The sequence below is a fragment of the Micropterus salmoides genome, unplaced genomic scaffold (genome assembly GCF_014851395.1).
Source record: "Micropterus salmoides isolate LMB-PRFRI ecotype aquatic unplaced genomic scaffold, ASM1485139v1 Ms_hic_scaffold_5, whole genome shotgun sequence".
NCBI classification, from domain to species: domain Eukaryota; kingdom Metazoa; phylum Chordata; class Actinopteri; order Centrarchiformes; family Centrarchidae; genus Micropterus; species Micropterus salmoides.
Genome location: NW_024044237.1, coordinates 16,449,462 through 16,462,948, shown reverse-complemented (window position 1 = coordinate 16,462,948; position 13,487 = coordinate 16,449,462). Strand labels below are relative to the sequence as shown.

General features: G+C 42.6%; 1 protein-coding gene across 1 annotated transcript; it reads left to right on the top strand.

The window, feature by feature from the left end:
- Positions 1-6,649: 6,649 nt before the first annotated feature.
- Positions 6,650-9,013, top strand: si:dkeyp-72g9.4. The gene is made up of 2 exons (XM_038699229.1): positions 6,650-6,992; positions 7,900-9,013. The coding sequence occupies exon 2, from the start codon at positions 7,902-7,904 to the stop codon at positions 8,616-8,618; it is 717 nt and encodes a 238-aa protein (XP_038555157.1). The 5' UTR covers positions 6,650-6,992; positions 7,900-7,901; the 3' UTR covers positions 8,619-9,013.
- The last annotated feature ends 4,474 nt before the right edge of the window (positions 9,014-13,487 follow it).

Below are 13,487 nucleotides of genomic sequence, written 5' to 3'. Positions count from 1 at the left end.
CAATCATTATTTAAACACTTCACAGCTTCTCACCAAATACAGTCTAATGCCAGCCCTCAGAGCCAGTGAATTGTTGTAGGGGTAGTCAGGTAGAGGTCAGTACTCACTTTGCGTTGGCAAAGAATGTCTTAACTTCTGCATGGTATGGCACTGCACGGAGGTTAGATTATTATGTGTGCTTATGGCCAAAATATTTATTTGTGTGGATATGTCGCCAGTTAGCGAGAAACAGTGACATTTTATTTATTCACGATTATTATGTTATTACATTATTAGCAGCTTTCAGTAATTTTGTAACTTGTAACTGAATATTGGTTGGGTTCCTTTGTTCCTGTTCTTAGCATCACTGTTTACAGACCCATACATGGGAAACTATTGGCCTTTTGTACATTTTTTACTCCTCTTCTGTGCAAAAACACCCACATTATTAAAAGGCTTATCATTTAGGCAGGCAGGCTTGGATGTTTATTTCATTGTCCTCTCCAACTCTATCTTCAAATGTCGGAACTTGAAAACTGAAACTGTTTTGATTATAAAAATACTGTAAGGCAAGGCAAAGCCAGGCAAGTTTATTTGTATAGCACATTTCAACACCAAGGCAATTGAAAGTGCTTTAGTTCAGTGTAAATTGGTGTGCACTGAACTAAAGTGCCATTTAACATCCTTCTGGTCACAGAGAAACACAGAGCTCTTCCAGTTACAGTAGGTTCCCCTTCGAGGGAACTCGAACTGCGTCGGTGACGACACTACGGGAACGCCTCTGGGCGTGGCAGGGCTGAACTATGAATGAAACTACTCCAATCCTATTGGTGTTGCTAGAACGGTAGCGTATGACGGCGTAACCAGAGGGGTATATAAGCACGCCGGCACACAGGACACATTAGCCTTTTTCTATTCAGCAGGCACTCTGAGTATGTTTGGAAGCTCCACTATCGAGAAAGTTGTTGTCTTACCTGGAAATCCTGACGAAGCAGTAGAGACCATGTCTGGTAATCAGTTCCGACAATGTGTTTTTCCATGCCCATGCTACATCGCGGCTGGGGAGACTCATGAGATGTGTGTTCCTGTCTGGGGATGTCGCAAGCCCTCGTGCGGCTCTCTTTCGGAAGACGGTCGGATGCGCTCACACCCCGTGGCTCAGGCCCCGCGGTTGCTGAGGCGTTGCGGCGGCTACGGTCATGGGGATCGCAGCGTGATATCTCATATCTGGACCCAGACCGGCGGAGGAGATACGGCGGTTAGACGGCGCACTGTCCCCTGTGATTCTCCCTCTCGCCCCCCGGCCCCGCTAGGGCTGGATGCCATGGTGCAGACGTGGCCGAGGCTGTGTCTGTATGCGTTTCCCCCAGTCGCTCTGTTCCCGGGTTATCTGGAGCGGGTCCGTCAGGACGGCGTCAGTCTACTACTAGTAGCCCCGTTTTGGCCAGCACGAGTGTGGTTTTCGGATTTAATATCGCTCCTCGAGGGCCCGCCCTGGCAGGTCCCTCTGAGGAGAGACCTGCTGTCCCAGCCGGAGGGCCGGATCTTTCTCCCGCACCCCCGCCATGTGGCAGCTATGGGTCTGGCCCCCTGAGGGGGCGCAGTTCCTGGAGGCGGACCTGACGAAAGGAGCAGTCGAGACGCTGCTCAGTTCCAGAGCCCCGTCCACAAGAAGGATGTACTGCCTAAAGTGGAATGTGTTCACCACCTGGTGCAGAGAACGGGCGGTGGACCCACCTGCTCGGTAATTATGATACTGGAGTTCCTCCAGCACCGTTTCAGCATTGCAGCATTCCACGCCCTTCTGAGTGATGGGCCCTTGGGGAGGCTTCCACTGGTCGTGCGCTTCCTCTGTGGAGCCCGGAGGATGAGACCCGTGACTCATTCCAGGGTTCCCACCTGGGACCTGGCAGTGGTTCTCGAAGCGCTGGCTGAGGCCCCCTTTCGAACCCCTGGAGTCGGCTGAGGCCAAGCACCTGACCCTTAAGATGACCTTTCTCCTCACTATCACCTCTCTGAGGAGGGTTGGGGATATCCAGGCACTTTCGATTTCTCCCCGATGCCTGGAGTTTGCCCCGGGGAGGTTCAGGGCCATCCTGCACCCTTGTCCAGGTTATGTCCCTAAGGTTCCGGCCGGGTCCACGGTGCTGCAGGCGTTTCATCCCCCACCTCATGTGACGGCGGAGGACGGGAGACTTCATCTGCTCTGCCCTGTCAGAGCACCGTGTATTTACACTCTGAGGTCTTCCCGGTGGAGGAAAGCAGACCAGTTGCTGGTGTGTTTCAGGTCCCCCAAGGCTGGGCTCCCTGCTTCTAAACACACCTTCAGCAAATGGATCGTTCAGACTATTTCCCTGGCCTATCAGGTGCGCAGTTTGCCTTCACCTATGGCCGTAAGGGTGCACTCTACTCGAGGCATGGCGGCTTCTTGGGCCCTCTTTGCAGGGGCGTCACTCCAGGATTTGTGTGACGCGGCTGGCTGGGCCACCCCTCACACTTTCATCCGGTTTACAGTCTGGACCTTCCTTCTGCACCCGGCACCCGTGCGCTCTCCTCCTAGTCGTGCCTTGCTTCATAAAAAAGGGCTAATGTGTCCTGTGTGCCGGCGTGCTTATATACCCCTCCGGTTACGCCGTCACACGCTACCGTTCTAGCAACGCCAATAGGATTGGAGTAGTTTCATTCATAGTTCAGCCCTGCCACGCCCAGAGGCGTTCCCGTAGTGTCTCGTTCCCCTTCTCGGGGAACAAGGGTTACATACGTAACCCGAGACATTTCTGAGACTTATCAATATAGGTCCATTGAAAAGCAAATAGCCTGTAGCAAAAAGTCCTGTCACTTTCGTTTAATGATGTGTCCGACTTTACAGCAGTTCCTGTTGTACAAATATTGTGTCTGATGGAGCACTAACTGCTAACGTAGACTGAACCTTCCCTGCTGCTGCTACTTCATTGCCAAAACTCAGTTTGGCTTTTATTGCAAAGCAGCCATAGTAAATGCAATTTTATTGCCACTGACATTAAAAGAAAATAAAAAATTGGCGACTGGAAACATGGAGCTGTACGGCATGTGGGGTAGCCAGACTTTAGCCAGGCCATTCCCAGGCTACACTAATACTCAGAGCCACAAACTGGAAGGTTCAGTAGTCTTTTTTTTTTTTTCATTTTCTAGTCTTGTGAGATGAATTGGATCCTGTTCTCGTGAAATCCAATTTGTCTGTTTACTTCTCCTTTCTTTGAAAAAAAAAACATAACAAGCTCATGATAACTCTTGTGATTCATTTCTGTCAACTTACCCCTTGTGCTTCATAATCAAGGTACAAGGTGTAAAAAGTACAACCGTGACACAGTCTGATGATCACTGTTTCGGAGACGTGTTGATCCAATTCTGTTGATTTTTTTCAGGTAATATTGTGCAGCTTTGTTGCAATGTATTGAAAGTCTTGATGCCATTTAAATGAATAAAAAAATGAACACCACAAGCTTCATAAATCTAGTCTTGCAATGTTATTGTATTTACTATTACTGTATTATATTGTAATGTGCTCTTGATTTTTGCTGCGATTAATCTTTTCCTAAAAGATATTTCCAAACATTTCATCTCTTTCAGAGAAAGCTCCCCTCCCTGCCCTGAGGACAACTGTATGACCATTTCTCAGAATCCCACTGGCAGCTGGAAGCTCAGTGCTAGAAATCAATAACCAGGCTCAACAATCACAACCTTTCCATTCATCTATTGTTCAACTCAAATTGTCCAGCTCTCTCCACCTATATATTGAAGCTTTTATCAGCTATAAAAAAAATGTAGGTGTGAATAATGCATAGGTGTGAATAGTGCAGGTAATGATGGCTGAATTCCATTTAGCTGCTTCACTTTGGCATTTTTCATGCTGGCTCACTGTTAAAGAGTTGGTATTATGCTCATTTTCAGGCTCAAATCTTATTTAGGGGTTGTACCAGAACAGGTTTACATGGTTTAATTTTCAAAAAACACCATATTTTTGTCAAACTGCACATTGCTGCAGCTCCTCTTTTCACCACGTGTGTTGAAGGCTTCGTTTTAGCTATGGAGTGATACATCTTGCCTCTACATAATCTTTGTTGGGAGTTGCACATGCGCACTTCCTAGTTCAGAACTACTAGCCAATGAGAAGCAGAGAAGGGCAGGTCAGTGATAAGCCAGTAAAGGTGGCTTCGGTTCAGCTGTATATGTTCCCCTTACCAGCTTAGCAACATGGACTGGAGCAAGAGTTTTAGAGTGGTGAGTTATTAATCTGTAACAAAAGTATCTTTCATCCATAAGCTTCAGCTCAGTGTTTTTTCCACCACGACATTTGTCGGACTAGTGTTTGGCGCGCATTTTGCTTTCATCCCTGTGTCGTCAGAAGGATGAAAGGGAAACGGCTGGACTACAAACAAGCTGCTTTCAGGCAGTTCAGAGCAGAGTTTTCTGTGGGAGATGGGAACTCCCTCTGGGCTGGACTTTGGGCTTTTTCACTTTGCAAACCTATTACATGCATAAAAAAGATATATAACTCAATAAAGTAGTGGGAAAAAGCCAAAAAGAATAATACCACCTCTTTAAGACTTACTTTTACACTTGAATAGAACAGAGCCATCACTAATGTTATTGGGAACACCTGTGCTTTTCCTGGGGCTACAAAGAGAAAAAAAAATGAGTTGTGTTTTTTTTACTCACAAGAATACATAATTTTTTGTTTATATGCCAGATCCCAATTCTTCAAATCTATGTGCTGCGGTGCATGGGCAGGACCATAACACTCTATACATGTACATGTGTATGTATATAAACATATAGTCACCTGTACAGCATACTCGCAAAATATATACAGGGTAAATACTGTATATTTCCTATGTGTGCTGAAATAAAATATAGAGCTACAGCGGGCTCTGGATTGGTGTTCAGCTGAGAGCCATCAAAAATCAACGGAACTCTTTAATATGCCTTCTGATAAGACAGCTATCTCCCTGTAAACACACCAACTACAATTGGCAACATGACTGGCATTTAATCTTGTGTGTGTTGTTTCTTTTATAAATGTACATCCTGCCATTTTATTTATAATTGAAGCCCAGTTAATGTTGTGCCTGGTGTTTTTCGTTAGCTGAATGCACATTGATAAATGCAGTCAGTCTGGTGCCCAAGATTCTGTCAACTATAACTGAACAGTGTCACGTGCCAAGATGTGCATGCGTCCGTGTGTGTGTGTGAGTGTGTCTTTGAGGCAAATTTAGTTCCTTGTGACTAGTCCATTAGAGACCCATAAAAAGCCAGGAATCTTTTTATAGGTTGGATGCAAAGAAGACGTGATCATCTGACTCATCAGAGGCCATGCAGCCCCCAACAGACAGACAGACACACACTCTATAAGACTGAAAGCCTTTTTCCCAAGATACAGGGCAGCTTCATAACTTAAGAGTCTGAAGCAGCATGTTCCTGTGTATAAATCCTCTGGTGAGCAGTCCTGTGATCCTACACAAATATATACACCATGTAAAATATTGATGACGGATGTTTCACATCATAGATAATGAATTACGCGTCTACATTTTTAGTTCTTTTAGTTCTATCTTTATCAAGAATATCTATATATAATTGCTACCTACTATAGAAAGGCCTCATGACTGCATATTGTGAAATGTGTATGCAATAATAGTTAGCTCCACTAAACTAACTTCTATTTAAAAGTTTCCCTGTTAGTTTTCTAAAATGTAATGTGTATAACTTGCTGTTCTAAATCAAATTTTTCTGCCAGTGGTCAGAGATCATGTTTGTGAAATTAACTCCTTTGAAATTCATATATTTATTACAAACCCATTTCTGAAAAAACACACACACTGGACAGAAGCCTGAATCTCACACAATGTCACATGACCTCAAAACAACCAAAGGAACAAGCTTCTCAATGAAAAGGATGTGAATTTAGTTTTAAATAGTAATCATACTCCTTCATCCAACCACTTGCTGCTCCATTTTTATTATAATCTTTGCTCTGAAGCATGACACAAAATCTGCTTCATTATTCATTGCTTCTAAATCTATCTTTACCCAGACATTCAAAAAGAGTGGTCTTTGCTGGATTTTTAGTGAAACCAAAGTGTTAGTTTACATAACCTGCAGTCTTAATGAAACACATTTCAGTAGCCTTCATAATAAAGAACACTGTGTGAAGGATCAAACAGGTGTGAAGCATCTTACTGATTGTGAAGGTGTTATTAATGACTGAGAAAGTCATCCACCAGAGTGAGATTGTTGAGTCAAGTGACTCATGCACTGCATTTGAAGCCTCGGGTGAAAGGCTTCCTGAAGCCAGTGGTCCTGTGATCTCAGTTATTGTGCACAAACACACACACACACACACACACATGCACGCGCAAGCATGTGCAAAGCTCTCACTTGTAAATTTCTTATCACAACGCATCATTTATTTTGGTCGTTGTGCAAAAATTACAGGGGACTGTGTTCACAGTCATTTTCAGAAAATAGCTTTTGTTGAAAAAATTAAGAAAAAATAAACCATCTCTTTTGCTCCGTTTTCCTGTTTTGTTTTTTCCTCTGTCTTCTCTTTCTCTCTCACTCTCATCACCCCCCTTTCTCTATGCATCTTAGTCCACTGTCTCTCTCTCTCCCTCTCTTCCCTCTTTCTCTACCTCTGCCTTTTTGTCTCTCCATCAATACAGTCAGCCAACAACAGCGCTGGGGCTGAGGAAATGGATGGTGTGTCTATTTTTGGAAGCAGGGAAGGAGGGCAAACCAAAAGTAAACTAGGGAGAGAGCGAGGGAGGAGGAGGGATGTGAGGAGAAGATAAATCTGCATTCTACAGCTGCCTCTGGTCAGAGACAGTTGGAGCTACAGAGAAGCAGCATCACCGGCTGGAGACACAGCATCATACATTTAAAACATACTCAGCTGCGAAAAGGCTGCAGGCTGATAATTGAGATTGCAAGAGCAGAGAAAAGAATAAAATAGCAACTGGACAAAACAAACACAGGTGAGTGGAAAAGCAAAATGTTTAGTGAAAGCTTACATTATTACTGAAAATTGCATGAGGTGAAAATACACAGGGTGCTTGTTCTGCGCTTCAGTCCAGAGCTGCTCCCGTGGAACCATTTTTAGCCGCTGTATACCGAAGGTGTGGTCTATATTTAGCAATGCTTACACCTTGGAAGAAACTGGGAGAGGCTGGCATTTTGGTTTGGCTTGCATTATTTTTAGCACAGAGGCTGAGACGAAAATACATTGTGGGCTGCACTCAGGGTTATAACAATATGGGGTTACATAACAAAATATAAGCTGACACATTCTGTGGCTTTACATGACTGAGATGGCATTTAAAATCGTCATCTATTCATGTTGCCTCATGCTGCTCTTGTTTGTATTTTTGGCTGTTTACACTGCCAATCTAAAGTAAGCAGGTGATGAAATGGGGAAGAGGAAGGTTTGCATGTTGATTTAATTTGATTGATACAGTCAGGGGTTGAAATAGATTGTTTGGAAACGCTACGGGCTACTAAGAGTAATTTGTCGTGTGAACAATATCCAGATGTAACAGCAATTGGAAAAACACATTCTTCAGATGAGGTATTTGCATAAAGGACTCTTTCAAACTCTGCTATTGGAGCTGGCAGCCACAGCCTTTAGCACACCTGGTCAAATTACATCATCATTTCAATTTGAGCTCTAACACTATCAGCCAATCATTGCCTGTGATCAAGTTACTGTGTTTAAATCTGTTTTTGCATGAAAAAACTGGATTCAGTGGATTTACTGTAAAACTAAACCCAAAACAATAGGAAAAGCCTTTCCTGAGGCGTACACTGTACATTATGTGTTCCCGCATTTTACAGATGTTGTTTGTCTCTAAAAGACAACCCTTTTCCTCCTCGTCTTTCTCTCAGCTATGCGTCTACGGTCCAGACTGCTGTCCAAGAGAAGACTCCTGCTGCCCACAATCAGAGAGGGCACAGAGGAGACGGTGAGGGATTTGAATGAGGCCAACACGCTCCACATCACTGGCCATGGCCAGGCTGTCTCCTCAGAGGACTACCTCCTCTCCATCTGCCACCTGGCTCACCCCACCTTCCCCACCTTGGATGTTTCCTCCTACAACATCCAGCAGCTGGACTCTGTGCACCAAAGACTGCAGCTCTCACGGCTCAGCGAGACTACATCAACCACCTTTGAATTCAACCCCACAGAGGAGGCGCATGCTATTGATATGCAGCAGGGAGAGGGGAAAGGACTGAATGGCGAGCTGATGTTAGGCAACGCTGACCCTCTGGAGTATCTTTATGGACACCAGAATAACCTCTCAGGGGGTGTGAGGAGGGCATTTGTTGAGGCGAGGTGTATAAGGCAACATGGGAGCACATGGGAGGGCCAGGCCCACTCCAGAGCGCTCAGCATCCCCCATGCTTCAAGTCCAGACCTCCAATACCAGAGCAAGAGCACCTGCCCTGAGTTCCACAGCAGCACTAACACTTCTGTACCAAACGTCTCCCCAAAACCAAGCTTATCCAGGTTGGATGCCAGAGGGAGCCCAGCAGTCAGAGGAGCAGAGGGGGGAGAGACAGAATCCAACCATGAAAACATCCCTCATATCCCAGTGGATCTCTGACTGCAGATTGGCGTGGAGGGAGGCGCGTGTACGAGTCTGCTTGCTGCCCGCCATTGCTGAGATATAGAGCGCAAATGGACAGACACTGTGAGCAAAGACATTCCTCAATAAAGTATCCTAATCTTTTTCTGTCAGTGAATGAAACATTGGTGTTAGGAGATATGTAGATGTGGATTATGAGAGAGAGAGAGAAATATGATTTAATAGGCTACACATTTAAAAACATGCAGAGGCAAGTAAATATTGTCATGATTGTCCATCTGTAATGTTACATCAATGTCATTATTTACTATTACAACCTAAATGCTTGATGTATGCTGGTGATCATACAAAATCATTAAAATAGACAATTCTGCAAAAAAAAATTTTTTTTACCCTCCAGTGATTTCTGAAGTATGAATAAATACACAAATCTTTTGATACTCTCAACCAAACTGTCTGTTGTGAGTCTTTTTCCTCCTGCCATGATCTGTGTTTTCTTGCACAGATTGAACTCCATTCTCGGCTCTGCTGGTGCCAGGCGTTGGAGTTTCTATGGTAACTGTCGTGGGATCCTGCTCCGGTAAACACAAGTGTGGAGAAACACAGGCTGACCACAGATCACAGCTTTAGTGGTGCGACTGCATCGACTGCATCGACTGCATCGCCTGCACGTCACAATCAAAAGCATTTCATGCCTAATAATTGTAAATTGACTGTACTTGTACAGTACTTCCGAGCACTCTAAGCGCTTTACACGTGTCATTTTCACACACATTCATAAACTGATAGAAGCTTCCAGACAAGGTGCCAACTGCTCATAACTTGAATTAACTAATCATTCACACACTTTGGGTTCTCTCCTGTAAGTCACAGCCACCCCACAGTTGTAATGAACTGACTAGTGAAGTTACTGATTCACATGAATACATTTCAATATTACAAAGAGCGGAAGATTCAGAATTTAATTGTCAGCTACTAGTGATAAGAATTGTTTCCATCTGAGTATGTTTCTCCAGTAAATGCACTTTAACAACACAAACAAAGCTTGGATGTAGTTTTGAATCTTAAACACAAGAGGGCAGACTCAAGTAAGAGAGCCTTGAAACTGAAAACTGGCACATCAGAGGTCACGGTAAAAGTGTCACCAACAGTAAAGTATAAAACATATCTTCAGGCATTGACCCATGCAAATGTTTTTATTTGACCCAGTTTTAAAATATCTGCCTCTGAGATTTCTGCCTCAGCACAATGAAGGAGAATCCTATTGTGTTACTGCTGGTTAAGAGACATGGAAAATTTAACACAACTATTAGCTTATTAGTGAACACTGGAAGAAACGTAGGAATGAAGAGGGGGAAACATACATATGATGGTTCCAGTAAGTGAAAACCACCTTCAGTGTCACAGGAAAATAATCTTTTGGGGGCTGGAAACTGTTGAAGCATCTCATGCGGTCATGTCGACTCTCAACTCTTTCTTTCTTTTCACACTTACCTCAGCACGCAGAACTGAAAGGCAAGGCCTTTTGTTACCAACTTGATAGTTAGTCAAGACACGTGGTGCCACGACAGTATATGAACTTTGATGACATTTTCACATATTTAATTTAATGTAAAATTATAAATCTGTCTTCCTGCCGGCTGTTTCAGACATAAATGTTTTAATATCGGATAATGCCCCCTATGGCTGTCAGGTTTCGTTTTTGTTACTGCTCTGCCTCTGAGGCTAAAACACCCTATTAAATGTCATTTATTTGTAAAACACCATTATTATCTTTAGCCATAATACATTTGAAAACATTCAAACAACATGAAAACTGAATAATGTGGTACCTTTAACAAATAAGGAATTGTCTCGACCATGCTGTGGAGGCGATAAACCACACTTAAGAACCACACAAAGGAACAATCCTAAAAAAAAATTAAAATAAAGTGAAACTTATGTGTACCCTTTTGACCTGTCTTTGTACAACAGCCTGAGGCAATAGGTCACTTACAATGCAGAGTTGTTTATTTATAAAGAAACTCCACAAGTCCAAAAACGAGACTAACTTATACAATGTATAAAATAATATACAGGCTGCTCCCACTTTGTGTAGTCATTGACTAATCAGGATTTGTACCCAGCAGTGGTAGTAGATATACAGTGGATGCGTGGTAGATGTGTAGTGGTGGAAAGTTCATTAACTATACTAAATGTATACTGTTATATTTAAGAACAATTTTAAAGTGCTAGTACTAGTAGTTTTCAAGTTCCTGGGAATCAGCATCACAGAGAACCTAAAATGGTCATCTCACATCTCCACACTGGTAAAGAAAGCTCAAAAAGACTGTTTTTCTTGAGGAAGCTTAAGAAGGATTAATTCCAACACCAAGTCTTTGTCAGCTTTTACAGAGGAGAAACAGAAAGCATCCTGACTGGAAACATCACAAACTGGCATGGGATGTGCATGGCCCAGGACTGGAGGGCTCTGCAGCAGGTGATTAAAACTGCTCAGAAGATCATTGGTACCCATCTCCTGAGCATCAGTTATATCGGCGAGGTGAGGTGCCTGCGCAGAGCCCAAAGGATACTAAAGGACAGTACCCACTCAGCCTGTTCACACTGCTGCCTTCTGGGTAGAGATATAGAGGTTTCTGCTGCCACACCAGTAGACTTTTTCCCCCAAGCTATCAGACTCTTAAACTCTAATTCATCCTCAGCACTGCTCCGTTGATTTATTAATGCAGATTGTCTGCTATGTAGCAGAAGGGAGTTACAAAACTCAATTTCCCTCTATAGCTTGTTATATTGTGAATAAACCTACCTACCTACTTTATTTGAGCATTTCCATTTTATGCTACTTTATTCTTCTACTTCATTGCATTTATTGTTAGTATTATGTATCTTATATATATACATACACACACACAACATAAACCCACTGTTAAAGATTAAACCAGGGTTTTTTAATAATTTTGGCTTCTTTCCACTTACACAACAGCTGAATTTAGCTGGAGCTGCCAGTTGTCTCATTTCAGATGTCCTAACTATAACCAGGAGCTACAGCAGTAAAATGCTTCTTACAGAATTGATGCATCATGATGTGTCATGTTTCTGCAGAATTAGCACTGCATGGCTTGACATTGCACATTGTAGAACATTGTTGCATTAGTACTGATTTTGTGTGTATTTAATTCAGCATTTTTTACTTCCTCACACTCTTAATCACATTGTATTTCATCAAAGCATTGTTGCTGATGGTAGAAATCATTTTTAAAATAAAATGAGAAGTGCAACTACACCATGCTGTAGTCTACAGAGGAAGAGACTCAGCTGACATTTTTAGTTCCTGTCGATTCATTCCTACTCAGGGTCACACGTTGTGGTATGGGCTTTTGGTTAAGAGCTGTGCTGCTTCAATAAAAAGGAAACATGAATTATTGAAGAAAGTTGGCAATCCCCCTGCATAACCAAAACCAACAGCTAATAGGGCAACTACAAAAAACAGCAATTTTCCATGAGCCATGTCCCTCATATATGCACTGCCACTGAAAGGTTGACTGCAGAGTCACACCTTTCTCTTCTTGTGCAAGACTGTATGATGTATGATAGAACAAGCGTAATGCTCACAGTGAGCTGGTGCACTCTACAGTACCGAATAAGTAAAACCTATGAAATATTAACTGAAAGTAAATATAGGTCAAGCTTCCTAAGAGCAGTCTGTCAGAATGAAAATGGAGTTTATCAAAGGTAGCAGCAGCATAATTAAGCAATAGCTCAGGACAGGCCTTGGTATACACTTATTATATCACAGTTAAGGAGCGTTATTCGGCCCCACGCGAACCATTGCAAACCACTATGTATTCACTAATTCCCCCGACAAGTCAACCAGAGCTTTGTGTTTTACAGCATTTCATTTGTTTTATAACCAGAGTTGGGCAGTAAAAACATTACTTTTCCCAGTAACTAAATAGTGTAACTAATTACTTTTCGAAAACGGTAATATTACTACTGGTTACTAAGGCAAGTAACGCGGCGTTACTCGATATTGAACGCACCATCCTTGACGTAAATCCACGACTGTGCGGCAACACAGCGGTACCAGACCTTCTGTTGTTCATGTCCGCTGATGCCAAAAACTAAAGGAAGAAAGGTGAGCGAGGTGTTCTTTCCACAGCTGTAAGTAGCTGCTGTCATTATTTTGTCACAGTCTAAAATGCAAAGAACATTGTCATCTATTGTAAACTCTGTGCGACCAGCAAAAACCGCGAACAATTCTACATCTGATTTATTGAAGCATCTGCTGAAGCAGCACAGCGACGTGAAACTTACAGAAAGAAACTCCAGCAGCTACTGTCACTGATGCTTGCACACTGGAAAGTAATATAGTAACGTAACTAGTAACGTAACAATTTACTTTTATCACCCAGTAATAAGTAAAGTAATAATATTACTTTTTTAAGGAGTAATAAGTAACTAGTAATATATTACAATTTCTGAGTAACTTGCCCAACACTGGTTATAACACAAATTGTCTTTTGTGACAGTAATTCACTCTTGCTGACCAGTGTTGTTTAGTCTGTACCATATGCAGAAATAGATGAAAGTCCCTTTCACTTGGCTTTTTTGTCAGGGAAGACCCATGTGTCTAAAATTAGCACAGCTTTCTTTTCTAAAGAATTCAGTTTTCAAGGGTTAATTAATGTTTTTGATTGATATGTATGATTGTTTATATGCTCCAACTTGCACACAAAAACCTTTTCAAGACTTTCCAATGGGATTGTTTTGAAAATACACTGTTGCCACACTTTAAACAGTCAGTTCAACCAGATAAGAGTATATTTTCACACTTAACTCTGGCGGTTTCCAAAATGCAGATTACTTTGGTTTTACTTTGAGATATCA